Here is a 26,916-nt window from a genome sequence, read left to right on the forward strand (position 1 = left end):
ATTAAATTGAATGGAAACCCAAGCGTGATTCAATAGCAGCCCAAAAAGTTTACACGACCTCCGTGACACAAGCATCCACGGCATGATTACATTTGACGATTTTAAATCGGGCATGCCGAACCCAGCCCTAAAGATTTCATTTGCTGATAAAACCTTGCAAGTTTAATAATGTAGAGGTCACTTTTTAGCATCAGTGCCGTTAAAATTAGGTTCCAGGAGGTAGAGAAAGGAAATCGCATCACATTTAGAATAAAAATCCGTATGATCTCTTCAATTAAATTTCTTTGTAACTTTAATTCTTCGTATAATGCTTATGTTTCAGCAATTGTCTGTTAAAGACGGGAGAAATAATCACGTTGAAGATGTTTTTGGCCACAGATTTCTCCCATAAATAATTAAAAATAAAATTCTAAACCAACATTTTACTTCCAAGGTGTGAGGTGGAACAGACAATAATTTTTCCAATTTGCAATAATATTCCAATTTGGCACTTGATTGAACAATTACAAACATATTTTTGGGGTTTTAATGGTTCCCATTGGGATATTTCTCAAATCACAATGAGAGGACACATCTGGGTTTGGGGTTGATGGTTCGATGGAGAGTGCCCGGAGTGGAGACACTCAATACTCCAGCCTCCTGGCCACCCCGCTGAAGCTCACCTGCAACCTCTAAGCAAGCCCTGGTGGTCACCCACCTAAGTGCTAACCAGGCATTTCCCTGATAAGCTTCTGAAGTCATATGCGGTGGCTGGATGCATGAGCACGGACGATTAAGAAATGAGTACCATCCACCTTTGCAAGACAACAGTGGATGTCCCTGGGAGAGACTGACCCCCGTTCTGAGAATGTGCAATTTCCACTGCCGACTCAGGGTGGTCCACATTAATGAGTGCCAGCCACCACGTTGCACAAATGAGCCGGGAGGCCCTTAGGAGTTTTGTATTAAAAACACTTCAGGCGAACTTTTGCTCACTCCCAGCAGATCTGAAATGAAACGCATAACCAAAACAAAATAATCGATTGGGCCACGTTTTGAATTCACAATTGCTCAGAAGAGCCTTGGGATCCTAGGTATGAAAACCGTTCAAGCCTTGAGATTTTAATTAATAATCACATTTTTTCAAACGTGATTTAATTCACGAATCCCCCACAAAACAGAATTGATAAAGATGCAATGTACATTATTCGTATATACAGTGAGGGGAAAAGTATTTGATCCCCTGCTGATTTTGTACGTTTGCCCACTGACAAATAAATGATTAGTCTATAATTTTAATGGTAGGTTTATTTCAACAGTGAGAGACAAAATAACAACAAAATCCAGAAAAACGCATGTCAAAAATGTTATAAATTGATTTGCATTTTAATGAGGGAAATACGTATTTGACCCCTCTGCAAAACATGACTTAGTACTTGGTGGCAAAACCCTTGTTGGCAATCACAGAGGTCAGGCGTTTCTTGTAGTTGGCCACCAGGTTTGCACACATCTCAGGAGGGATTTTGTCCCACTCCTCTTTGCAGATCTTCTCCAAGTCATTAAGGTTTCTAGGCTGACGTTTGACAACTCGAACCTTCAGCTCCCTCCACAGAATGTTCATGGGATTAAGGTCTGGAGACTGGCTAGGCCACTCCAGGACCTTAATGTGCTTATTCTTGAGCTACTCCTTTGTTGCCTTGGCCGTATGTTTTGGGTCATTGTCATGCTGGAATACCCATCCACGACCCATTTTCAATGCCCTGACTGAGGGAAGGAGGTTCTCACCCAAGATTTGACCGTACATGGCCCCATCCATCGTCCCATTGATGTGGTGAAGTTGTTCTATCCCCTCAGCAGAAAAAACACCCCCAAAGCATAATGTTTCCACCTCCATGTTTGACGGTGGGGATGGTGTTCTTTGGGTCATAGGCAGCATTCCTCCTCCTCCAAACACGGCGAGTTGAGTTGACACCAAAGAGCTCCATTTTGGTCTCATCTGACCACAAAACTTTCACCCAGTTGTCCTCTGAATCATTCTGATGTTCATTGGCAAACTTCAGACGGGTATGTATATGTGCTTTCTTGAGCAGGGGGACCTTGCAGGCGCTGCAGAATTTCAGTCCTTCACGGCGTAGTGTGTTACCAATTGTTTTCTTGGTGACTATGGTCCCAGCTGCCTTGAGATCATTGACAAGATCCTCCCGTGTAGTTCTGGGCTGATTCCTCACCGTTCTCATGATCATTGCAACTCCACGAGGTGAGATCTTTCATGGAGCCCCAGGCCGAGGGAGATTGACAGTTCTTTCATATGTCTTCCATTTGCGAATAATTGCACCAACTGTTGTCACCTTCTCACGAAGCTGCTGGCAATGGTCTTATAGCCCATTCCAGCCTTGTGTAGGTCTACAATCTTGTCCCTGACATCCTTGGATAACTCTTTGGTCTTGGCCACGGTGGAGAGTTTGGAATCTGATTGATTTATTGCTTCTGTGGACAGGTGTCTTTTATACAGGTAACAAGCTGAGATTAGGAGCACTCCCTTTAAGAGTGTGCTCCTAATCTCAGCTCGTTACCTGTATAAAAGACACCTGGGAGCCAGAAATCTTTCTCATTGAGAGGGGGTCAAATACTTATTTCCCTCATTAAAATGCAAATCAATTTATAACATTTTTGACATGCGTTTTTCTGGATTTTTTGTTGTTATTCTGTCTCTCACTGTTCAAATAAATCTACCATTAAAATTATAGACTGATCATTTCGTTGTAAGTGGGCAAACGTAGAAAATCAGCAGGAGATCAAATACTTTTTTCCCTCACTATATCTGTCTCTTCACACAAAAATGCAAAACGTAGTCTTCGCATGCAAAGCAAGGTGACACTGCTGATGAGGCTGTTTGTTGCTTGTACTGAATCAATGCTGTTGAATGTATTCACTCCCAGAAGACCGTGGAGCTGAGTTGTGGGAAGAATCGTCCTGTTTTTGCGTGGAGGGACAGATATTTGGAGGAGAGACATTGTTTACTCACCTATATTTGTCAATTATTTTCACGTGCATTATTCAAGAGGTCAGAGTGATGGTGCTTTAGTTAGCAGACTGTGCTTTGAACCTGGCGACCCGAGTTCCATTTCCAGCTAACAACAGTGGCAAGTTCTCTCTAAACCAGTCCCGGGCTTCCCCTAAATTGGCTCTGCCTTAAATTAACACCTGGTGCGGCTTTTAAACATCAGACCGGAGCGCGATGAAGAGGAATTGATGTTAGTGCTGGCCATACCACGCTTAGCAAGTGCTCACTAACAACCCTTGCACGGGAAGATCGTTGCCTTCTCCCACTCACGCTGATCAGCGTGGTGAAGTACAGTCAACGAAACTCTCAGTGACCGGCAATAAAGTGTTTGTTATTTATTTCCCCCCCCCCCGCCCAAGCACATTTATGCATCCGCCAACTGACGCAACTTTAATAATTCAGACGGGCGTGATGGCAGCCTCGCATTACCGCCGCCGCGTGTGATTGAACCAGCAAAGCTGTTTGGACAGTGGTACAATTACACGTCAAGTTTGTGCCCCGTGCACTGGTGTATTGAGTTAGGAACCACTTAATGAAATTTCCCACGGCTTGTAGCCAACCGCTCCGTCGCGTGCCTTCTTCGGCGCGACGCCTTTTTTCGGAGCTGGAGGGAAATCGTGCCGCATTAGTCCCGGCACGCGGCAATTTTTCACGTTTGACAGACGGCGCGTCTCCAAATGGCGACCAAAATGTCACGGTATCTGTGTGAAAATGCCTCGTCGGTTATTTATTCCGAGCGCGCTGATGATGGGTGTCAATGTAACCATCGGCATCATGAGAAGCAGCAGCAGCAAATGTTGCAGCTGCACTCTCATCATCACAATCAACTCAATCGTGTATCAACGCAACCAAATTTCGGGGAGGGGGGGGGGGAGATAAAATTAATTGCACTGTGTAGCAAGCCAACGAAGATCACAACTATTGGAGAGACTGTTGCTGCTAGAGGGGTAACGATGGATACATTAAATGGTCAATATTGATTTATGTTTTTAAGCACACGATACACGTAATTGAATTGCATGTGTGAAAATGTATATTTGTACATTGATAAATGTTGAATGTAATGCATTCTCATCACCCGAGCAACCACCGAATGACCTCTGCGTTCACCACAATGTCAAAATAATTAATAAATCATTGATTCTTGAAATGAATTGTGACCCTGAATCGTGACATTTCACCGAATCGCCGACGGGGTCGAACGGTTACCACTCTCGTTCTCCCGATGGTCACGTGGTAATTCCACCACCGGTTCATGGCCTTCAACGGAGAGGGGCAGCATTTCTGTATTCTCATTTTGACTTTAACTTCTTAGGACTTAATGCGCTTAGCAGGACTCGAACCCGGGTCCTCAGCAGTGCTGCCGTTATGAGCTGTGCTTTAAAAAACAAAAACAAATTTCAACACGCAACACGCTCACTCACTTAATTTTGCTCCTCTGTTGGCATTTGGCAATTGTGGTGTCACATTCTTTTCACTCTGAGCTCATACATTATCTAATAACGCTGCATGCAATGATGTCACTTACATTTGCCTTTTGTCTACTTAGATATTGTGTTTTACGTGTTTCTGTTTCTTGTCCATGCTCGAGGAATTTCATTTGTTGGCATCCATGCATATATCCAACTTGCCTATAGCCCGTCCAAGGACGGGTGTATTGCAGTAAATCTGACATATTTAAGCGAAAAGCAGAGCGCGATGTGATATTAATTGCATACATTCGTGTGCAATTAGTAAGGCCGTGGTGACACAGACTTATTGCATGTAAAGGTTATCATCCCTTGTTCATCACGACGTCCTTTTTACTTCGATGTCTCAAGAGCGTTACGGAGATCACGTGACGTGAGGGTTCTGCCTTTGTAGTGAGGGTTGTAAGTTGACGCTGAGAAGGGGGGAGGAGGCGATTTCCTCCATGGGGGGGGGGGGTCCATTTGGAGGACGTCACCTGGTCATGATTATTAATGAGGGGGGGGGGGGCATGTGGAGGACGTCACCTGAACATGATTATTAATGAGGGGGGATGGTCGACATGGAGTGACGTCACCCGCGTTACACACAAACAGACATTCCTTGCTCATTATAGAAGTAATAACTGGTTCATATTAAATAATACATATTACAATTCCTTATAGGGGAAACACATACTAATTAACGGATTACTAACGTAGCATATAATCACAATAACACACATTACAACTAATTACTAATCTACAACTCATTACTAATCATAACCATTGACTGATTACCAATAGATTATATAATTACAATACCCTCCGCCTCAAATCACTGCACCTGAATGAGTTAAATGGTGACGTCACCCTGCTGCTCTATTTAAGACCGGGAGCAAGTGAGGGCTTTACCATTCTGGCGAATTGCCCGATGATGCTGGATGTCATTACCAGCGAAACGTGGTACTCAAACTGTAAATGTTGTGGATTCACTCTTCAACACACCGGTGGGCTAAAGTAGTGAACTATTTGTCTTTTGTCAACGTTACACTTTTTTGCTGATTGGCCGTGTCGGGTGGTGGAGGGTTACGACACATTTATAAATAACGCGATCTAACCCAAAAACCTTTATCATGAATCACAAATTATACTCCATTACAGCACTGAGTTATATTTGTTCGTGTTATGTTTCACCCATCTCTTCTACCTGTGGATCTTTCTCACCTTTAATATGCATCTCAAATAATACAAAAACACCGCATATCCGGACAGGGGGAGATGAGTTAACTGGTCATTCAAGTTTCTTTGAACATAGGAATTCTACTGACGCACACACATTACATGTAATGTGTGGACGCTATTGTGGCAAGAAGTTAACGACCTTGCCTGGTATGCAACGATGTAGTGAGTTCAATCCCAACCCTGATGCCTGTATATTTGGGGTTTGCATGTCTCTCTCCCCGTGGTCGTGTGGATGTTTTTTATCTGTGTCAAAACAATAAAAAATTCTCACGACGTTTCGACCATAACTCAAACGGTCATCTTCAGGTGTGTAGGCTCACATGCCATTGACTTTTCCAAGACAGAGGTTCTTTGTAAGCCATCTGGCTTCCATGAGAGATTCGTTCATGAGGCTATCCACATATACAAGCACAGAGACAATTTCAACCGAGAAGATGGATTCTATCTTAGCAATCATTGGAAAGATTTGATAAACCATTTCAGTTCTTAATTGATTGTTCACGCTTACATTGGCTTTCAGACAGCATACATTATAAAAAAAATTCGTCTCCCCCCTCCTCTTTTCAAAATCTAGATGGACTAGTCCAGGGTAAACTGCCAAATCGCTGCACGTGACGCTAACGTTTTTATAAATAAATAAATGCGCCGTTTAAAAATAAATTTATGCAAACCAACACACCTGAAGATGACCGTTTGAGTTATGGTCGAAACGTCGTGAGAATTTTTTATTGTTTTATATATATTTTATTATTTTGTTGTTTCTCTTCAACGTGACTTTACCGAAAAAACTAAGAATATGAATTACTGCAGTCACGAAAGCTTTAAATCAAAATTTAATAGCTATCTAGCTCAGTGGGCCTTACCTGGTTTAATAAAAAAAAAGTTTAGTTTCAATCGTATAATTAGACATTCGCTTACATTTATTCACAAAACAGGACTTGCTCGATATAAATCACATCTCGGTCCGCACGCACTCAATAGCCAATCGACGTACACCATGGCATTTGTGCGTGCAGTGTGACCTTCCCGAGCTGAAGAGATTTCAGTTCATCGAGAATTAAGTGACCACGCTGACAACCACGATGCCTCTAGGCTGGAAAACACCACAGTACAAAGGTGGCACGTCACTTTCTCTCAATTAAACAAGAGGTAAGGCACTTTTGAAGCCTGGGCACGTGTCACCTCACATTTTATTGGAAAAAAATAATAATGCATCGGTTTATAAACAGGCCACTGCAAAGTATGGGGCGAGTGAGTGTGTGCGCGTGTTTGTCTGTGCATGTGCGTGCGTGCGTGCGCTCGCAGGCCAGTGTGTGGGTGTCTATTCACGTGTCCATTTATTTTTTGCTTGTTGTGTTTGCGTGTGTATTTTAGTTTTTCTGTGCGTGTGTGAGCGTGTGGCGGTGCAGTGGTTTGCGTCCTGCGCTACGAATGTGGTGAAATTATTTTTTTGGGTTCCTGGCCACGCTTAACATCAGTGGTGGGTGCAACCTGGTTGACTCATCCTTTCAAAAAAAAATAAAGGGGAAAGTAGCGTCATCCTTAAACAAAGTGATGCCTGATGTGGTGGGTAAACATCAGCAGTGGAAAGATAAAGGTAACAGGTCAAAGTACTGACCACACCACCCCCACATTCATCATTCTGTCTACAATATCCCATGCCCAAGGATGGGGAGGATTATCGCAACCTTTGCTCGAAGGATCGGACAGCCATTCAGTCAGCGCTGCCACCTGTGCCAAGGTTTTTTGACCCCGGACAATCCTGGAATTGGTACCGTATCTGATTATATGTCTTGTACCGAAGCCTGTGGGTGGTATTGTATTGAACTTCGCGAGTATACACTGCACAGCTGTGAGAGGCCTAGGCCCACCGAGAAATGTATCCAGGTTTGCCCGACAGTGGGAAAGGTGGCAATCCTCTGTTCCGTGCAGCAAGGGTGAGTGGTGGTCATGGTGGCTCGCTGAGTAGGAAACTGCCTCAGCGGCCTGCGTTCATCGCCAACTAATCTTCATAGCGTATACGACGCAATTCAGCACCAACCTTCGAAGAATGGTCGTCTCATTTCTGACCCGCAAGGATCAAGTGGGCAAATTCGTTGAGCTCTTTTGACGAGGTTTTGGGGGGGAAAGGAGGGATGGACCCTTTGGAGGGTTGTGGAGCCCCATGGCTTGGAAGAAATAGCCAACCCGTGTGAGTGCCTGTTTGATGAGCCATCTGACGTGCGTCAGGCAAGTGAAGTGATCGAAGGGTAGCAATGCTGCGTGGGCTGCCTTACATTACCACCGCCGCAACGGCTTGCAACAAAGTATGGGCTATGTAGGATTAGATATATGCTCAGGTGGGGGGGTGCAGCATAGATTATAACAACTCCCCAGGGCATTATTCGGGCTTATTCAACATTATCTTGCCAGACAAGCTGAAGAAAAGCCTGAGGAGGGAGCACCACTGTGGGCTTAGGCTGGGGTGGCAGCACAGTGTGGTAGCCGTACACTCTGTCTGTCGGCTACAGCAGAGGTAAAGGAAATGTCAACAAGAACTACATCTCTGCTTTATCGACCTAATTTAGGCCTACAGTACCATCGATAGGGTTGTTTTTTTTCTTCATTATTTAGGTGCACCTGACGCTCGCTTTGTGCTCATTAAGGATCTTCGTGACGGTGGTCGGTCTCAACTAAAACTGTGCTGCCGAAAGTCGGGGGCCCATTCCGTGATTGTGTTGGAGTGCAATGATTCCATAATATATACAACAGTTCCATCAGCGACCTCCTCCAGCTGGCGAGGATGCATTGGCTGGGTCATTTAGCTCACATCTCCGAGCAGCTTATGATTGGCCGGATAGTGAGGGCTTAACGGATAAGGCACGAATATCAGAGTACTTGGTATTGAGTGGACTCATCGATGACTGATACAAGCCGTGCAAAGAGAGGCCTTTGCGGAAGAGGCTCGTGAAGGATGCTACTGGGCAGTGAGAGGCAGCCACCCCTCCAGAAACAATGCAGCAAAGTGGCACATTGGGGAGCGCAGGTGGTGCATCTACCAGTCATCTCAGTCAATTAACACAAACCACCTGGGTCTATTCGGCGATATCCTGTCAGGTAGCCTTCAACACTTCAAGTGGCCCCAAAGTATTCCTAGCCTGACACAGGCGCTGTGCTGACATCACAGACACTTTGTGGTGAAATGTGGTTGCTGTAGTTACGTTAGTAATACGGGCATAAGTACATGTAGACGTTTGATTGCACGAGTGGGGAGTAGTGCCATAGTACAGCACCATGTCATTGTACAGCATAGGCTCAATTCCCAGCCATGCCCATTTAATGAACAAGTCCTCGCTAACACAATTGATCCCTGTGGTCTATAATAAGAAAGCAAATAGTGCACCACACAAATGCCACGATATATATTAAAGCAAGCAAGGGTACACAAAAACAAAGACCCCCCCCCATATAGTCTTAACAGACTATAGGGACAAGTACTGTTTGCGAGCAACTATGAAGGCCGGCATTGCACACAAGGGGGTGGGAGGCACTACACACACACGTGCGTGCTCGCAAACACAAGGGCACAACTCACTGACAAACACACGCACATTTATCATCAGCCATTCTACGTCTACTGCTCGCCGATGGAAAATCCCATGTCAATGCAAATCCTTTCCTTGACATGGCCTCATCTTAGGTTGGCTCTAACGTTCTCCAGCTAAACATTGCCAAAACCGAAATCCTTCTCTTGGACGAGGCCACAGTCAGCAGATACTTCAGTGCAAGCGCCGCACTTCCTAAGCGATGACATTACCCAGGCATAGTGTTGCGTTTCATTGGAGTTATCGTGGATGTAGAGCTCTCCTCCCACATCGCTCTACTCTGCAGGACCTTCTCCCGCCACCCGCAGAACATCTTCTAGATCTGCTACTTTCTTCCCACAGCTTCCGCCGAGAACCTCATTGACGTTTCCATCACAACCCGACACAACCACTGCAACTTTCTGCTCAATGGCCTCCTAAAATTCCTCGCCTCCCATGTCCAAGTGATCCAAAATGCCACTGGCAGCCTCATCTCTGACACCCATTTAACCAAGATAACATCTCCCCCAATGCTCAAATCCCTCCACCGTCGTCCGATCCAACCCTGAATCGATTTCAATACTGAACTGACCATCTATCCCCTTTAATCTTGCTATACGCCATTATCCACTGCTACCTTAAAGTCTGCCATTTTCTTATTTTTTTACTGTTTATGTTTGCAGGCTTGCCTTACACAGCTCAATAACTTTAAGTATCTAGATGTTATCTTGGTCCCAAAACTGTCCTTCAAAGTCCACATTGATAATATGGCCAATAATATATTTTTTAAATAAATGCAGCATACTACCTTGTCTCTATCTTGATATAGTCAAAACCACCATCCGTCCCATCTTTGACTATTGCAACATTGCCAACCGTCCAACCTCCAAAAGCACTCTAAAACGTCTTGTTCCATTATAGCACTCGGCCCTCCACTTTTCCATCGACGTCCCCTATAGAACGCATCATTGCAACCTCTCTATCACCTCCAAATGGTCCCCCTGGACATCCAAAGAGACCACGTCTGGGCAGTTGTCTTCATCCTAAAGGTTCTTTAATAATAAAAAAAAATACTTCTTAACTATGCAAATTCCCACAAGCAGACTCAGAAGTGCTTCCTCCGTGTTCCTACAAAAAAATACCAACTATTAAAACGAGGATTTCTGGCGGCAAGTCCTTCCACGCTGCTGCTCGGCACGTTACTGAAAATGCCCTTGCTCTCTCAGCTCAGGTTCAGCCACCTCTCTCCAACCCGGGCTCAGAGTGCTCACTTCAGCTGCTGCACCCAACCTGTTTGCTGTTATTTGTCGTGATGCAAATTGTTTTACTGTTCGCTTTCCTCTCACTTCTCTCCGGTCGTTCATTATCCCGCCGTCCTTGCAGTTTTCGTGCAAATACGCCTGTTTCAGTTTGAATCGCGTTCATTTTTTTGTTTGTTTTCAAGCGTATGAACGCTTTTGTCGTTAAGTCGTTCTTCGTTACGCATTGTTTTCGCCTGCATCCGCTGACGTGTTCTGTCCCACCATTGCCTGTTCCTCCGTATGAATCCTTCAGATGTTGCTGTTCTTGTTCTGTGCTGATGAAACACGGATCTACCTTGCAAACCAACCAGGTAACCGGCTCGACAGAATGTTCCATGTAACAAATAAACATTGATCGATTGATTGCACAGTGTCTAGAAATGGTGTTAAATCAATACCCAACTCCCAATCCAATTTAATGTTTCATTATTATCATTAATTATGCGGCCAGCTTATGGTACTGTAAACGTATCTCAGCCGCTCGCATGCACTCATTGCACGCTTGCATTGCGCGTGGAATGTCACTCTCGTGATTGCATTACAGATGGCTTTAGTACGAGTGCCTTTGGGCAAAGAGTCAGATTTTGTAAAACGCACACTGTTTATTAATGCGAAACCCATTATGTCGTTGTTTGCGATGAGAGAAGCCTAATTTAAGTGTTTTGTTAACGTTGTTGTGTGCGTGTGTGTACGTGCGAGCCGGCCTTAATGGGAGCTTGCAAACAGCACATGCCTCTAGTCTCATACGCTATGTTATTAGACTGGGGTTGAGCCATCGTGACGGATTCATCGCTTGTTGCAGAGGTTCATGGTTCAATTCCGTCAGGGCATTAATACTGCGGGTCTATTGACCATAACATTCACGCCTTGTGCTTCTCTGTGCATGTTAAATATCCCCTGACGTCGTTCAAACCGAGTAGGCCGTAATCTGAAAATTTGAACTATTAAACATTTTTATTTTATTTTATCAGAAGCGACTTGGCCGCCCCAAATGACAGCTCAACAAAGTGGCTTATTACGTGGAAGTTTATAGCAATTCTAGATTTAAAGCTTTCGTGACTGCAAGGATCCATACTCTTTGGTTCTATTCGGTAAAGTCACGTAAAAAAACAACAAAAATAAATAAAAAAAAATATAATAAAATAAAATTGTTGTTTTTTACGTGACTTTACCGAATAGAACAAAAGAGTAAGTTTATAGCAGCCAAACATTCGTAACGCACGTTGATTCTAACTGTGGAGCGAAACACCGGAGGACCCGGAGAAATATCCACGCGACCACGGGGAGGAAATGCAAACTCCAACTAAACATGGGGCAGGGTCAGGATGGAAGCCACAACCTTCTGTAGACCAGGAAAGGATGTTAGCATCTCGCCACCGCAGTACCAATCTAAATTTCCAGTGCAGATGCAAATGGAAAATTTGGATTAGACATGGGGAAGTCGCTGCGGTGCAGTGGTTCACACGTTGTGTTTCTGGGTTCGAATCCCAGTCACGCAAAAAACATATCAGTGGAAAATTATATCTGAACCTGTTGTAGGCATCTTCACGATGAACTTAGCTTTAAATTAATACCAAGTGCTCGCTAACAGCGCTCAGAGGGCAGTTTTTTTAGGTGTATATTCAGTTCACTAGTATTGTGTTTACTTTGTGTTAAGTTCAAAGTTAATAAAAAAAAAATGAACAATTGATTAAGACAATTTCATGAACGAGCATGCTTTTTTAAATGTTGGGTTCATAGAACATTAAACAGCCTCTATTAAAACCACCGATGCACAACTATGGTTCAAAAATCAATTAAATACTGAGAGGCATGTAGAGTACCGGTAATCCTGTATTGATACTCTACCTTCAGTGTGTTAGCACATTAGTTCAATTTAGTTCAATATAGTGTTGTCGTTCGTGCAAATTGCATCTCACATCCCCGAGGAAGCACAGACAAGCAGGAAGGCAGCAGCGAGGCAGTGGGCTAGCTCAAACAATTGCCCATACTCTGTAGTCTAATATATATCAAGATGTCTTCAGCTATTCAATGAGTATTCATACAGAATAAGAATATTTATTTATACTGAAGGAATCCGATGAGCCATAAAGCTCTTTTTCACAGATGTCCAGTAGGAGCAGGTGGAAACTGAAGCGCCTGGAGAAAAGCCACGCATGCGAGGGGGCAACGCTCTATCCCATCCAGAATCGACCGATGACATTAGTTCGCACTTTGCTGTACCAGGGTACGGCTCCTCGACCCCCATGGGAAGGGAATTTCACATCATTTCTGCGATCCACCAACCCTTGCCTCCACAGCGCTGGATTACAGTTATGTGCTACTACTGCCCGCCTAGATTAGCATGAATGACTTATATTAATACGTTCATAGCAAACATGAAAATGATTCCAAAGAGGATTAAAATGGGAAATGTTGGCATCAGTGGCTTGGCTTATCACAAGTAAAACAGCTGCCAAAGCACACAGACCATAGCACAAAGCCTACAGCCATAGAATGCCTCTGTTAATTCCAATAAAAGATGAGATTTACAGAAAGTAATCGTAAGAGTAACCACCAAATCAGATTTTGTTACTTTGAAACAACTAATCAGATTCTGTAGCGTCACGTGGATTTCGTTATGCAGCATTATCTGACGTGACTTGTAAAACCTCACGTAGTCAAAAATCAGAAACTGATTACTTATGAAGAGTAATCCTATCGTTACCGATTACGTACACAGAAACATCTACACAACTCATCTTTATCCGCGGCACTATTACCTGATACTCAACTCCCGATTATTTGTGACCTTATTCATTGCGATCCGCTATTATCGATTATCCACAAACTGCAAAGCGAAGTGGCTTCCTGATACTCGTGGTTTCCGCACATAAGAGTCGCCGAAGTGGAACATTCATCCCACTATCTACAGGGTTATTTGCAATATTTTACCCCACAAATACGAGTGATGTCGCGGATAACCCCGTGGATAACAGGGTCCGCGATATTGGTCCCTCATATCACCGCCGTGGAAAAGGAGTTCTTCCTGCAAAGTCGTTAACGTGCAGAGTTAAATACACATAGGCCCACAGAGACCCAGTTTAATATGCTATGAGCCTCGTGTACCCCGTGGCTGATCTCCAGACATTCACAGCAACATTAGCAAGTCCAATTTGAACATGTCCTTGGGCCTCCCCTAGGTTGACTCAGCCTTAAATGAGTACCTGTAACAATGTGCAAACGTCATTGCTGGGATCACAGAGGCGGCAGGCCATGGTTTTGGCCACACCAACTCCTCACGAGTTGTGACATCCAGAATAGGCACTCGCTGACTGCTTATTCCAAGAATCTGTATGGCTACATGGGAGATATGTTTTCATACCTATGCGAGTGTGCATATGTATGTATGTACACGTGTACGTGTCCTTAATGAATGCTTGCTAAGAGCACTTTCCCCAACAGGCTATACGGGAGATCTTTGTATCTTGTCTATTTGTGTGTGTGTGCGTGCGTGCGTTCCTGTATGCGCGTGTGCATGTGCGTACATTCCAGGATGTATTACTCCCATCAAGTCCTCCCATGCCAATGCCCGGAGGTGCACAAAAGTGTTGGATGATGAATGAGTGTGGGCTCAGTGTCATTCTACAGCGGACTGTATAAGTGGGTATGCACGCATGCATGCAGGCGTAATAGGTGCTCGCTAACAGCACTTGCCCAAACAGTTTATCGATGTGACCAGGGAGATTAATCTTTGTAGTGTGTTTGGGTTGGGTCCTTGTGGGTGTGTGAGCATACTACTTGTTTATTCGTATTCTTTGTTGAGTTCAAAGTCTGTGTGTGTGTGTACATGGAGTAGTGGTTTATCTTTGTTGTGTCTTTTTGTCATTGACAGTGGGTGCTGCAGTGGTTCACGCACTCTGCTGCCCACCCAGTCGCCTGGGTTCAACTCCCGCTGACGGCCAACATCGGTGGCCCGATACCCTCTTGGTCGACTCAGCTACAGGCTGGTTATTGGGGTTCAGGCACTGAGTCGACCGAAAGGTGAGCGCCCTGTTTAAAATTGTGAGACATTTGTGTCCTCGCGAGACCAAACGCGGCCAGGAGTTGGCACGGGCCCCCGTCGCTGACCTCGCGCGAAGCGGCGACCTCCGCGGATCGCTCCCTGATGCCCCAACAGCAGCTGGCGGGCCACGTGGTGGAGGGACCTTTGTCCGTGTATGTGTGCATAGGCAGGACAGGCTGCTGAGCCTAATTTTGGAAAACAAAACGTTCTACCAGCAGCGCATTCGATTCCCCAGGCACAGGCTGGTCATTGGGGCTCATGTGAACGCACTGGCACAGCGTCGCTAATTACCTTCATTGGTCATGATAGTAATTAGACTTCACAGCAATATTAACAACACAAAAGAATCGTCCACAGTAGATTATCTTCTTCCGCCAGTGAACACCAGGGTGAATCTAGGAGATTGCGTTTGTGTATACGTGTATACAGGTGTGTGTGTGATCCGAGTTCTATTCCTGCTCACGGCCAACACCAGTGACGATTGCCTCGACCGGTCCTGGGCTTCCCCTAGGTTGACTCGGCCTCGAATGAGTACCTGGTGCGGTGTGTAAACATCGCCACTAGGGAGACAAAGGCGGCCAGGCGTGGTGCTGGCCACCCACCCCCTCGCGTGCCGTGCCGGCCTCCATAGGTGCTCGCTAACAGCACTTGCCCCCAAAGTCTGTTAAGACTTTACGGGGAGATCTTTGTCTTGTCTTCTACAACCGTATGTGTATACGTGTCTGCAATTCTGTATATTAGCTTCATGCATGTACCCGTGCACACATGCATTAGTATGCACGTCTTTGTGCGTGCGTGCGTACTCATCCTTCCGCACGTGCGTAGACATGCTTGCATACACGCAACCCCACGGGAGTCATGAGCACTTTGATGCTTGCTATGGAACAACTGGCCTGTTAAACACACACACACACCATATTGCTCACTTGCTACATGGGAGTATATTAATGCAAATACGAGCTGTTTGCTAGTGCCCTGTAAATAAATAAGGCGTCTTGGGAATACGAGCGAAATCTCTGTGGAAATGAAAAATGGAATTGGCAAATTTCCGCGAGCAGTTATGTCACTGCAGTAAATTGGCCATTATAAAACCGGCAGGAATGATCTTGAATGCATCCAAGTTGGGGAAGTAACCTTGCAGGCTGCATATCGACCTTGAGAAAACGTGCACATTGTGTTCCAAAGCGTGCACATGTGCATGCACATCTGCACGATAGGTAGCCTGTGAGATTCCCTCTAAGATTGACATTTTGGGGGGGAAAACTAAAGCAAGAAAACATGTTGTGGATGCGATCAGGGAGAGGAGTTTGTGATGAGTGGGGATGAGATTCTAAGAGGGGTGCTTGTAGGTCAGGGGTTAACTTTGCAAAACTTTGGAATTTAGCAGGATGAAGTGATGGGGATGTGCGGTGGGTCTAATGACACTGGCAATGATGACCTCGTTACATTGACCTTGTTGCGGTTGAGATACTTTCCACAACAGAATGGCAGATCAATCTCACAAGGCTTCACTAGATAACATACCGGTCTCTGATAAACTCCTTGAGACAATACATGAGCAGAGAGGTCTATGATTGTGGTCTTTAGATAATAGACTGACATACTTGTCTCTGATGGGATCTTTAGGCAAGTCTGAAATAATGCAATCCTGATCTCTCGCAACGTAATGCCACTCTTCGTGTTCGAGGACATCCCATGGAAGCGGATATTGCAAAACTACTTCTGAGATCCTTTCAAGGAAGCTCTTACCCGCACAATTAGGAGTGGAGGGGGGGTAGCATTTGCATGCTACAAAGAGTAATGTCAATCGTTTGACAGTACAATTAGACAAATGAAGTGCAAAAACAAAAATAACAATTATCGCAGAGTAATTGGTGACCGGACCTGAAATCACCAACTTATCGCACTTGTGAAGCTTTTTTATCTGGTGCCAGGTGAGGGTACTGACCCTCTGAGCCACCAGGCCATCTAAAAACATTTGAGTCCAAATGCTATGCTATGAATGCTTTTTTCAAAGCATAACGAAGGTATCCCTTAATTTGAAGAAGAGGGTTAACCACAAGAGACACTACATCTCCCCTGCTACCCCTCTTTTTATATTTTCTCACTCGGTCGCTTGTTGTTGCGATTATTTCTACCCACGTGACTTTACCGAAAGCACCAAAGAGTATGGATTCTTGCAGTCACGAAAGCTTCAAATCAAGACAGTACCAGTTGATTGACGTCCACACACAAGATTCTCTCCGATCGTTCTCACCCATTGCTCGGACACTCTTGAATCCCTCCTCGCCAACATCATTGTTCTCAAGAACGTCACTCATAAATGCCTGCGCACAACCACCAACGTCGATGTCTCCTTCTACAAAATTGGCCATAAATGTGTTCCACCACCATATTGCAGTTTTAAATAATTTCTCCTCCTCCTTTACCCGTGCCAGACTTTGCAACTCTCTCACAGTGTGCCTTTGCCCAAGTTACCGTGAGCTCGCTCGAATCAAGAGACATCTTTGTTCTCATCTGCTGTACCATTATCAGTGCTATTAGCTGCTGGTGTTAGAACTGTCAAACGTTATCTCGTTTCCCAATTTCATACATCCTCGCTGAATTCAAGAAACAGTATGTCCTTGTTATTATCTGTAATAATATCATTATCGCACTCTTAGTCTGTGCTCACTTTGTATTAAAAGTTGCTGGAACCTGTGCTGTTCCAGCAACAATTATCCACCCTAGCCGCCACCTGTCCAACCACACCACACGCCCAGCCATACTACTCACATAGGCGGCCACCAACGACGTACACCACCTACCCACCCAGCCACCCAACCAGCCTCCAAGCCACCCATCCACATCATCCATCCACCCATGCACCCACCCAACCACCCACCAAGTCACCCATCCACACCACCCACCCACTCACCCACCCACCCACCCACACATCCACCCAACCACACAACTATCCAGCCAATAACCTACCAAGCCAACAATCCCCACCACCCACACAACCACCTACACAGCCATTGGAATAAAATACACCAAGTCACAATTGACCTAGTATCGTATTGTTAAATTTGGTTATGAAAATCCACCCAGCCACCCACCCACACGGTCACCCACCCACACCACCCACCCAGCCACCCACACTCACAGTGTCACGTTCTCAGCCTGGAAGCATCGATTGCGTAGAAGTCCAGCCCACAGCTGCACTCCCACGATCCCGAACACGAAGAACACGAAGAAGCAGAGAAGAAGCACGTTCCCCAGCATGGGCAGCGTGTCCAGCAGCAGCGTCACCAGGATTCGCATGCCTGGTGCACAGAGAGGGGTCGTGGGGCAAGGGGAGGGGGCAAGTTACAAATAACCTTGTGTAGGGTAGCGAAGGTGGGTGTAAGGTTAAGTTTGTAGATAAGTTTCCAGCCTGCACACATAACACAATAACAGCACGGAGTACCAGCCTCAGAGACAACAGCCTTGTGATCTCCCAGAGGAGATTCACTGCTATTCGGCCACATCCGTCAGACGCCGGAGTACGACCCCGAGCCATGCCGCTGTACAGCTGTGTGTCGAGCCGGCGTGCGGCGAGACTGAGCGACGATTGGAAGTGTTCGCCTGGCCTGGCTTTCCATACATCGAGAGGGACACAGGCCTCTCAGCCCCGCAGCCACGGACTGCTGCTCCGAGTGACCGGCTGGGGTGGAGGACGCAATGTCCGTTTGCCAGGAGAGCAATAGCAGCGGCTGTAGAAGTGGAACACACTTGTCCAGCTGATGATTTACTCAACATTTACAGAAGGCGTGACAGTTGGTTTATTGTCACCCATAGGCTGTGCCAAACTTTCCCCACAGTCATTAGACAGGGCTCGTGCACATTAAGCCCCGTAAGGCGCTAGGCAGTGGTCGGCAATGATGGCTCTGCAGTGTGGATGGTTCCGAACAAGGATTACACCGGCATATAGTTGACTCAATGTCCCGTTGCTGTATAAAATAATATGGCCAGAGTTCTGGCTAGTTTTGAGTTGGTGGTCTAAAAAAATGTGCACGAGAACATGCATTGTGGTGCTGTCATATGACATGGAAGGCATGATGGGAGGACGACTCCTTGGGTCACAATAACAAATGTTCTTCAGGTGAGAGCAAGCATTATGGTTGCACAAGAATAACACGGCACACGGACTCGAGCTGTTTGACTGACCGATTAATAAATTTCGTGTCAATCAAAGCACCTAAGACAGATTGATTCCTTGGTTGATTGCACATGGGGTTAATGTATCACGAAGTGGTAATTGCGAGTGTGAAAAATCTCTTTGGCCGACTTGTGGGCGGACAATAGCTTACGATCATGACGACTAGGTTAGCTAAAATGATAACGACAACGATATCGGGTCAACGTGATCATATCATTATCATCAGCCATGATATATCCCCTGCTGGATGAAATCCTTGCCCATGATGTCGCCAGCCCTCATTCAGCAGCGGGAAGATGTCGCCATGGCTGCTTCACCACCACCACCACCAATGCCCACAATCCATTGTAATTAACTTTGGTGATTTACATTTGTAAACGTGATATACAAATTGTCAAGCTAAATCAGGAATGGAAAAAAAACTATTTTAATTGGAACACACACCTAGTAATGCACAGTGATACCATGGCTTTAATGACCAAATTACCAATAGGATTGACTACTGCGCTACAGTATTGCATTCCCATTGTTATGAAGCAGTATATATTTGTGGAGGCCTCAGGCTGCAGCCCATAATGCCGCTGCATTAATGTGGCCCTGGCTATGAGGTGGTGTTATTGCGGCAGGCAGTGCAAGAGCGGGGTTCATAATCACTCTGTTAGAAGGTTTGGTGTCGTTCCCCTCTTTTGGGGGGAACGACACCGAAAGAGGGGTGACAGCCTTCCATTTAAAGTGGAGACTGAGCAGATAGCAACTTAGGACCATACAACATGCTAATACTGGTCCCGTTACTGTATTATACAGGATGTTTAAATAAGATAAACCCAATTTCAAAGCAGTATTTTTCGATGGCAACATGTTGCAATTGCACAAAAAGTTACAAACGGTTTAATGAGTTATCAAGTTTTACTAACCATTTTATAAATGCTCTATCTGCCCTCCACCTGCTGTATGGACAACATCGAGACGATAGTTGAATTCGTCCCAAATGCCTCTCAAAGTCTCTTCTTCCACTGAAGTCACCGCTGCCGTGATTCTGTCTTTGAGGTAATCCAGAAAAAGTCGCAGGGTGTGGTGATGTCTGGGGATCTTGGGGGCCAAGAGCGTAGCGCCAAGTTTTGGGGTCCCATGCGACCTATCCAGCGTTGAGGCGGTGCGTCATTTGGCAAAGTTAAAACCGCCAATGTGGGCGGTGCTCCGTCTTGCTGAAAAATGAAGTCATCGAAATCTTCATCAAGTTGTGGAAAGAGCCATTTCTGCAGCATTTCGAGATACGCTTGCCCCGTAATTATGTTTCCCTCGAAAAAGAAAGAGCCATAAACCTTTCTTTGAGAAACAGCACACAACGCGTTCACTTTCGGGGAATTACGCTCATGCTCTAAAGTTTTGTGTGGATTCTCTAATCCTCATATGCGCACATTGTGACGGTTGCTTCATCACTAAGAATCAAACGCGGTAAGAAGCTGTCGTCCTCCATATTCTGTAACATCGCATCACAAAATTCTACACGCTTTCCCTTGTCACCTGCGCGAAGAGCCTGTACATTGCAACCGGTATGGCTTCATGATTAAACGTCGCCTTAACACACGCCAGACAGTCGTATGAGGGATCGCAAGTTCTCGGCTGGCACGACGAGTGGACTTGCGTGGGCTACGCAGAAAACTCATTTGAATTCTTCTCACGTTTTCCTCTGAGGTCCGTGGTCGCCCTGTGCTCTTCCCCTTACATCAACAGCAGCCTGTTTCCTCAAATTGTCGGTACCAACGACGAATGCTCTTTGACATTGGCGGATCAAAGCCAAAACGCCGTTGAAACGCACGCTGCACCGCAATTACGGATTCAGTCTTGCTGAACTGCAGAACGCAAAACGCCCCTTGTGTTGCGGGGTCGCCATCTTGCCAATGACTGAGGCTAGGGGCTGTTTGTGCGCTGGGAGAGGCATCTAGTGGTAGTCATTTACAACTCTATGCCCCGCCCTCTCTGTCCCGCCCTCTCTATGCCCTGCCCTCTCTATGTCCCGCACTCCCTATGCCCCGCCCTCTCTATGCCCCGCCCTCTCAAGTGGTAAGAGTTTCATTCATGGGCGGTTCGTGGTTGCAGAGATATAGTGATTTCAAATCGGGTCCATGTTTTTGAAGCACCCTGTATATATGTTCCAATCAACCAGGTGGGAATCCATCTGTCCTACATGACCGAATTCTCTCAATTTCAGCCACGCCTTTTGGATCCTCACTTTGATATCCCTGGAGCCTGCCATTTTCTGGCACTGTGGACCCTATGCAACTGTTTGCGTGTGACTGATGCAAGTTATAACGATGTTCTGGAAGATTTGGCATTCGAAAATGGTGAGGATCAAGTGTTTAGAGTTATGGCCTTCTTAGAAAATTATGGGCCAGAAGTTGATTGCTTCTCAGGACAGGGTCAGCTGAAGTAAACTGCTTTATGTTCCACACTAAACTTTTATAAATACACAAACCCCATCATCAGTGAACCAAGCAATTTTCCTCTTGTATAGCATAATAATAATAATGTCGCTATAAATCAGCCAATGCCTGCGAATGATGTTCAACATATAATGTAATGCCTTGCAAAAAATATATATAATGTATATTTTATTAATACTGTTATTACAATTATGATGACATTAATACTAAACAATAATGAACCTTCTGTGGGGGGATGCTGGCCATCCTATCTAGCTACTGCATCAACTTTAAACCTTAAAGTCCGTATCATGGATATCTTCAAAGTGTCATTGATGATGATGGTGGTGGTAACGAAAATAAGCATGATGATGTTCGCGAGTGCACAGCGTGAATAACGGCGGGCTTTTGAAATGCATTTTACGCCAACCCCATGAAAAAAATCTAAATCGGAAGCGCATCCACAAATTGAAATTGTCAGGATTTCCCCGTGAAGGGAGGTCTTTGTTGTGGGGTTTTGTTTGTGCCGCTGATGTTAACAAACAAAAAAGCGGAGGGAAGGAGGTTGTGATGCGAGGAAATCTCCTCCCCGAACGCAGCCCTTGATGTCGCTGCCTTGTAAATCAACTCGATTTGATTTATGTATGAACGTTTCGCTATTTACAGTATTTGTGCATGCGTGTGTGCGGGGAGCGGTAGTGTTAGCGAATGGCGCACTGCGCTAGGAACCCGGCGACCCGAGTTCGATTCCCGCGTGTGGCCAACAGCCGTGACGATTATCTGAACCGGTAGCGGGCTTCCCCTAAGTCGACTCAGCCTCAAATGAGTACCTGGTGCGGCGTGTAAACATCGCCACTTGGGATACAAAGGCGGTCGGGCGTGATGCTGGCCACCAGCCCCCTCATGTACCCTAGCGGCCTTCGTAGGTGCTCGCTAACGGCTCTTGCCCCAACAGTCTGTTAAGGCTACACGGAGGATTTTTGTCTTTGTCTGTAGGTACATATAATGTAAGGGCCCGGAAACCCGAGTTCGTTTCCTGCTCACGGCCAACAACAGTGACAATTATCTGAACCAGCCTCACATGAGTACCTGATGACCCCCCCCCCCCACTTTATTCCTTGCACCAGGGTCCATGCCAAACATGCAACGCCACAGGATATGTACGTCAGGTTATTACGCAATGCAGCACGAGGCGTAACGTAAGATTGGGTGCTCATCTGCCACTCCAACACTCTCTCTCTCTTTATATCTGAAGAGGCAATTCTAACTGAAACAAATTATAATATATATACACAAAATGCCACCAACAGTTAAACAAAACAGGAATTCCAGCATGCTTTGCATGTCATAGCCAACTGGCTCACAAGGGCCGACCGAGTAAGTGGCCAATGTAAGGCAACACAAATCCCTTGGGTGCAGATGGAAGAAGTTGTCATGTATACGTGCTTGCACTTGTGCTGACGAGCCATACGAGAGACTAACCGGGTATATGTACGTATGCTAAACTTATTTCGCACCGTACATAGCCAACGGTGCTAATCGATGGGATTGCTTTCTCGCCGTCCTTTTCTATTGACCAAGTTACAGCTACTACCATCGTTCTGAGCCGGTGGTCATCACGAGTCTCTCTGTGTGTGCGCAGAACTTGCACGAGAATGGTGGCGTCACGCTGACATGCAACGCATGCTGGGATCGCTGTTCTTTTGCATCCTTAATGGCACTTGTTTCGATGATTACCTTTCAAACCGTACGTTTTATTTTGAGATACGATTTTTGTTCTGTTCTCCAGTTCCAAATTGATATTCATGTTTAATAAGTAAAAAAAAGTTTGGATATAATATAACCGTTTAAGGGTTTGATTGCGACTGAATGTTTACGGGTGATGAAAACTATTCACACTTCAATATGAAGCGTCACATGTAAACTGTCTGCAAGTCTGCCATATATGGTCTCCAATAATCCATCAGTTGATCTGGTTTTCCCTCTCTCTCTCTCTTTCTGCTGCGTACATACACAAACACCCATAGACCATTGCCAAACACGTCACGTGAATGTTTCTCTGTTACAAGGCAGCAGATCCAGTCACAAAGCAGCGACTATCAATCTCACCCGTCTATCATCCTTCTGTTTATATATCGGTATTGTCTGCTCTGTCGCAGCCAATTTGCTTGTCTGTCTGTCTTTCTGTCTCTCTTGTATGAATAACAATGTTTTGTCATGTATGTGGGTGCAGATATTTACGCATGTGTGAGTGTGCATGATGATATCTGTGTGTGCGTGTGCATTTGTCAGTGTATATGTGATTGAATGTCTAAACGTATACATGTGCACGCATGAATATTAGTAAACTTCTGTCTGTGAATATATTTGTGTAAGGGTGCTTTTGTGTGAGTGGTTTTATCCACTGGTGTGTGTGTGTGTGTTATGTATGCTGATGATCTGGCAATTGTTGCCCACTCTGAGAAGGAGTTGAAGACTACTGCTGAACCAGGAGTGTGCCAATAAGAGATGGGGCCTTACCATCAATACCTCTGCTCCCTCAACTCTCTATGAGTGATGGGGCAGTTGTGAGGAGAGTGGAGAGTTTTCTATCCCTGGGCAGTGTGCTTATGACCAGGTCTGGTTTGACGGCAGAGGCCTCACTCCGAATCAGTCAAATGGCATTATATTTTCATCAGTTGCGTAACGCTGTGTGGAAGCTACCTGGTCTGTCACCCCACACGAAGCTTCGGGTCTTCTCGGCCACGGTCATGCCCTCCCTTCTTTATGCTTGCAAAACGTGGACCCCCTAATGTAACATATTCGCTGGTTAGAAACATTTAGACTAGCCTGCCGACGATCCATCCTGGGTTTAACCAGGCTGGATTGTGTGAGGAGCTCACAAATCCTTGGAAGATCTGGACAAAGTCCCATCGGTGAGCTCCTCCAGCAGGCAGGGCTGCGTTGGCTGGGTCATGTAGCCCGCATGCCCAGCCACTGCATGCCTTACCAGCTTTTGTTCGGCCGGATAGAGGGGGCTTACAACGGCACGGCATGGGCTAGAGAAGAGATGGAGTGATGTGGTACAGGAGGACGTGGAGCTGAGTGGACTTGCTGATGACTGGTACCAGCGGTGTCAAGATCGGCCTCTGTGGAGGAGGCTTGTGAAGGACGCTACTGGGCAGTTGGAGGCAGTCGCCCTCCAACAACAACGGAGGGCGGAGGAGTGATGCTCACAACAACTAGGGGAGCGCCGGGTGGCTAAAACACAGCAAGTTGGCACAGTAGCGGGCACAGGTGGTGCATTGGGCAGTTATCTCAGTCAGTCAACCCAAGGCACCTGGGTCTGCAGCATGACCTCCTGCCAGCGAGCATTCGACACTTCACGTGGCCTTAAAGTGCATTTCGCCTGGCACAAGTGCCGTGGTCATGTCACCGCCACTTAGTGCCGAATAGCAGTTGTTCTTGTGTCAATGAGTGTGTTGTTGTATATGAGCCTTTTCCAAAATTGATATTAACAATAATATTTGCCGTTATATTTATCATATTTTTTTAAACAAACGAAAAAATAAATTAATCAATAAAACCCGTAAGCCAGGCACACGAAAAACCAGATGTCGATCATAAACAGGCCATTAATAAATAAAGAAATAATAAAACTCTCGAGGCGAGGATGTTAGCAGCTATCTGTGAAGATCTCCAGATGAACAAGAGTTTGATGTGCCCTAAGGGAGGTCACGCAGAGGGAAGCCCTCCGCAAGCCAGAAACGAGGACGCCCACGGGTTAAACCATATTTTTTTCCCCTTTGTCATTAAAACAACGATTAAAATTTAAAATGCAATAACAAGAATAAGCTAAAGTTAGCGGTCCTCGCGCTCACTCCAAATAAGACCAGGCCACCAGATACATCAGTGAATTATTATCCAATAATTAATTCGCTATCAAATGATTTTCACCTTTAATACTTTTACTGTTAAAACAAAGCTTGGAGACAAAATACAGAGTCACATCAAAGGTTTTAGAGAAGGAATGAGACAACGGGCAAACTTGCGAAAGAGTTTAAACAATATCCCAAGCAACCTCGACCACCTTTGTCTCTCTCGCAGCGCGGAGAAGCAGGAACCACACCTTATCACAAGGGGCCATCTGGAGCTAGCCAGACGGATTAATGAGAAAACACACACAACAGCCAACGAACACGTATTTAAGTTAAAGAAGTGGCTACACATCAGTCACACATAAAACTAAGAATAACGTGTTCACCTTACACGACATGCCATTATAGAACCTTACAGAACCAAGGGGTATGGATTCCAACAATCAAGAAACGGACCTCTTAAACTCAGGATGAAAATTATTTTTCTTTTTAATAATTCCATCATAACAATGCGAACCTCAGTAAACCGAGAGGGGTGTCGGGAGGACGTAGTTACAAACACGAGTCTTGGCGAACATGGGACCAAATGGTATTTGAGAAATATAAAGGCGAAAGTATAAAGAGATAGGTACTCCCGACCACCTTTGTCTCTCCCGCAGAGCGCGAGAGAGGAATTTCACGCCAGGGCAAACAGATCGTTATCGCAGGAGCCATCTGTACAACAACAACAACAATCGCCATTCGCCACTAAGTGGCGGTGACGTCACCACGACGCTTGTGCCAGGCTATGTGCACCCTGAGGCCACGTGAAGTGTCGAACGCCCGCTGGCAGGAGGTCACGGGGCAGACCCAGGTGCCACGGGTCGACTGACTGAGATGACTGGCTGATGAACCACCTGTGCCCCCTACTGTGCCAACCTGCTGTGCTTTAGCCACCGGGAGCTCCGCTCGTTGTTGTGAGCGTCGCTCCTCAGCCCTCCGTTGTTGTTGGAGGGCAACTACCTCCAACTGCCTAGTAGCATCCTTCACGAGCCTCCTCCACAGAGGCCGATCTTGACACCGCTGGTACCAGTCATCGGCAAGTCCACTCAGCTCCACGTCCTCCTGTACCACATCACTCCATCTCTCGCTAGCCCGTGCCGCGCCCGCTTTGCCCCCTCAATCCGGCCAAACAAAAGCTGTTTCGGCATGTGGTGGCTGGGCATGCGGGCTACATGACCCAGCCATCGCAGCCTTGCCCGCCGGAGGAGCTCGCCGATGGGACCTTGCCCAGATCTTTCAAGGATTTGTGAGCTCCTCACACAATCCTGTCTGTTTAAACCCAGGATGGATCGTAGGCAAAACAGCCTAAATGTTTCTAACCGCTGAAGATGTTCCATTAGGGGTGTCCACGTTTCGCAAGCGTAGAGAAGGGAGGGAATGACCGTGGCCGAGAAGACCTGAAGCTTAGTGCGGAGCGAAAGACCAGGTAGCTTCCACACAGCGTTACACAACCGATGAAAATATATTACCGCTCGACTGATTCGGAGTGAGACCTCTGCTGTTAAACTGGAGCCAGTCATAAGCACACTGCCCAGGTATGGGAAACTCTCCACTCTCTCCACAACTGCCCCATCACCGATCGGGAGTTGTGGGGGCGGAGTGTCCGATGGTACAAAATACCCAGGCAGGTGCTTAGTTTTGGTGGGGCTGATGGAAAGGCCCCACCTCTTAGTGGCACGCTCCAGTCTCAGCAGCAGCGTCTCCAACTCCTCCTCTGACTGAGCAGCTATTACCAAATCATCAGCATACATAGTGGTTGAGCAATAGGGAGC

The 26,916-nt window shown here is 46.0% G+C and overlaps 1 protein-coding gene across 4 annotated transcripts in view; it reads right to left on the minus strand.

Annotated features, from left to right (window-relative positions):
- LOC116946253 (voltage-dependent T-type calcium channel subunit alpha-1H) overlaps positions 1-26,916 on the minus strand; it is a 363,323-nt gene that overhangs the window by 115,323 nt on the left and 221,084 nt on the right. For all 4 annotated transcript variants that reach the window (XM_076069824.1, XM_076069825.1, XM_032961269.2 and 1 more), the window contains exon 6: positions 17,788-17,947. In XM_076069824.1, the coding sequence (XP_075925939.1) occupies positions 17,788-17,947 (160 nt within the window). The remainder of the gene's footprint in view (positions 1-17,787; positions 17,948-26,916) is intronic.

The sequence above is a fragment of the Petromyzon marinus genome, chromosome 26 (assembly GCF_048934315.1).
Source record: "Petromyzon marinus isolate PM22_M1 ecotype Great Lakes invasive population chromosome 26, UKy_Petmar_22M1.pri1.0, whole genome shotgun sequence".
In the NCBI taxonomy this organism is placed as follows: domain Eukaryota; kingdom Metazoa; phylum Chordata; class Hyperoartia; order Petromyzontiformes; family Petromyzontidae; genus Petromyzon; species Petromyzon marinus.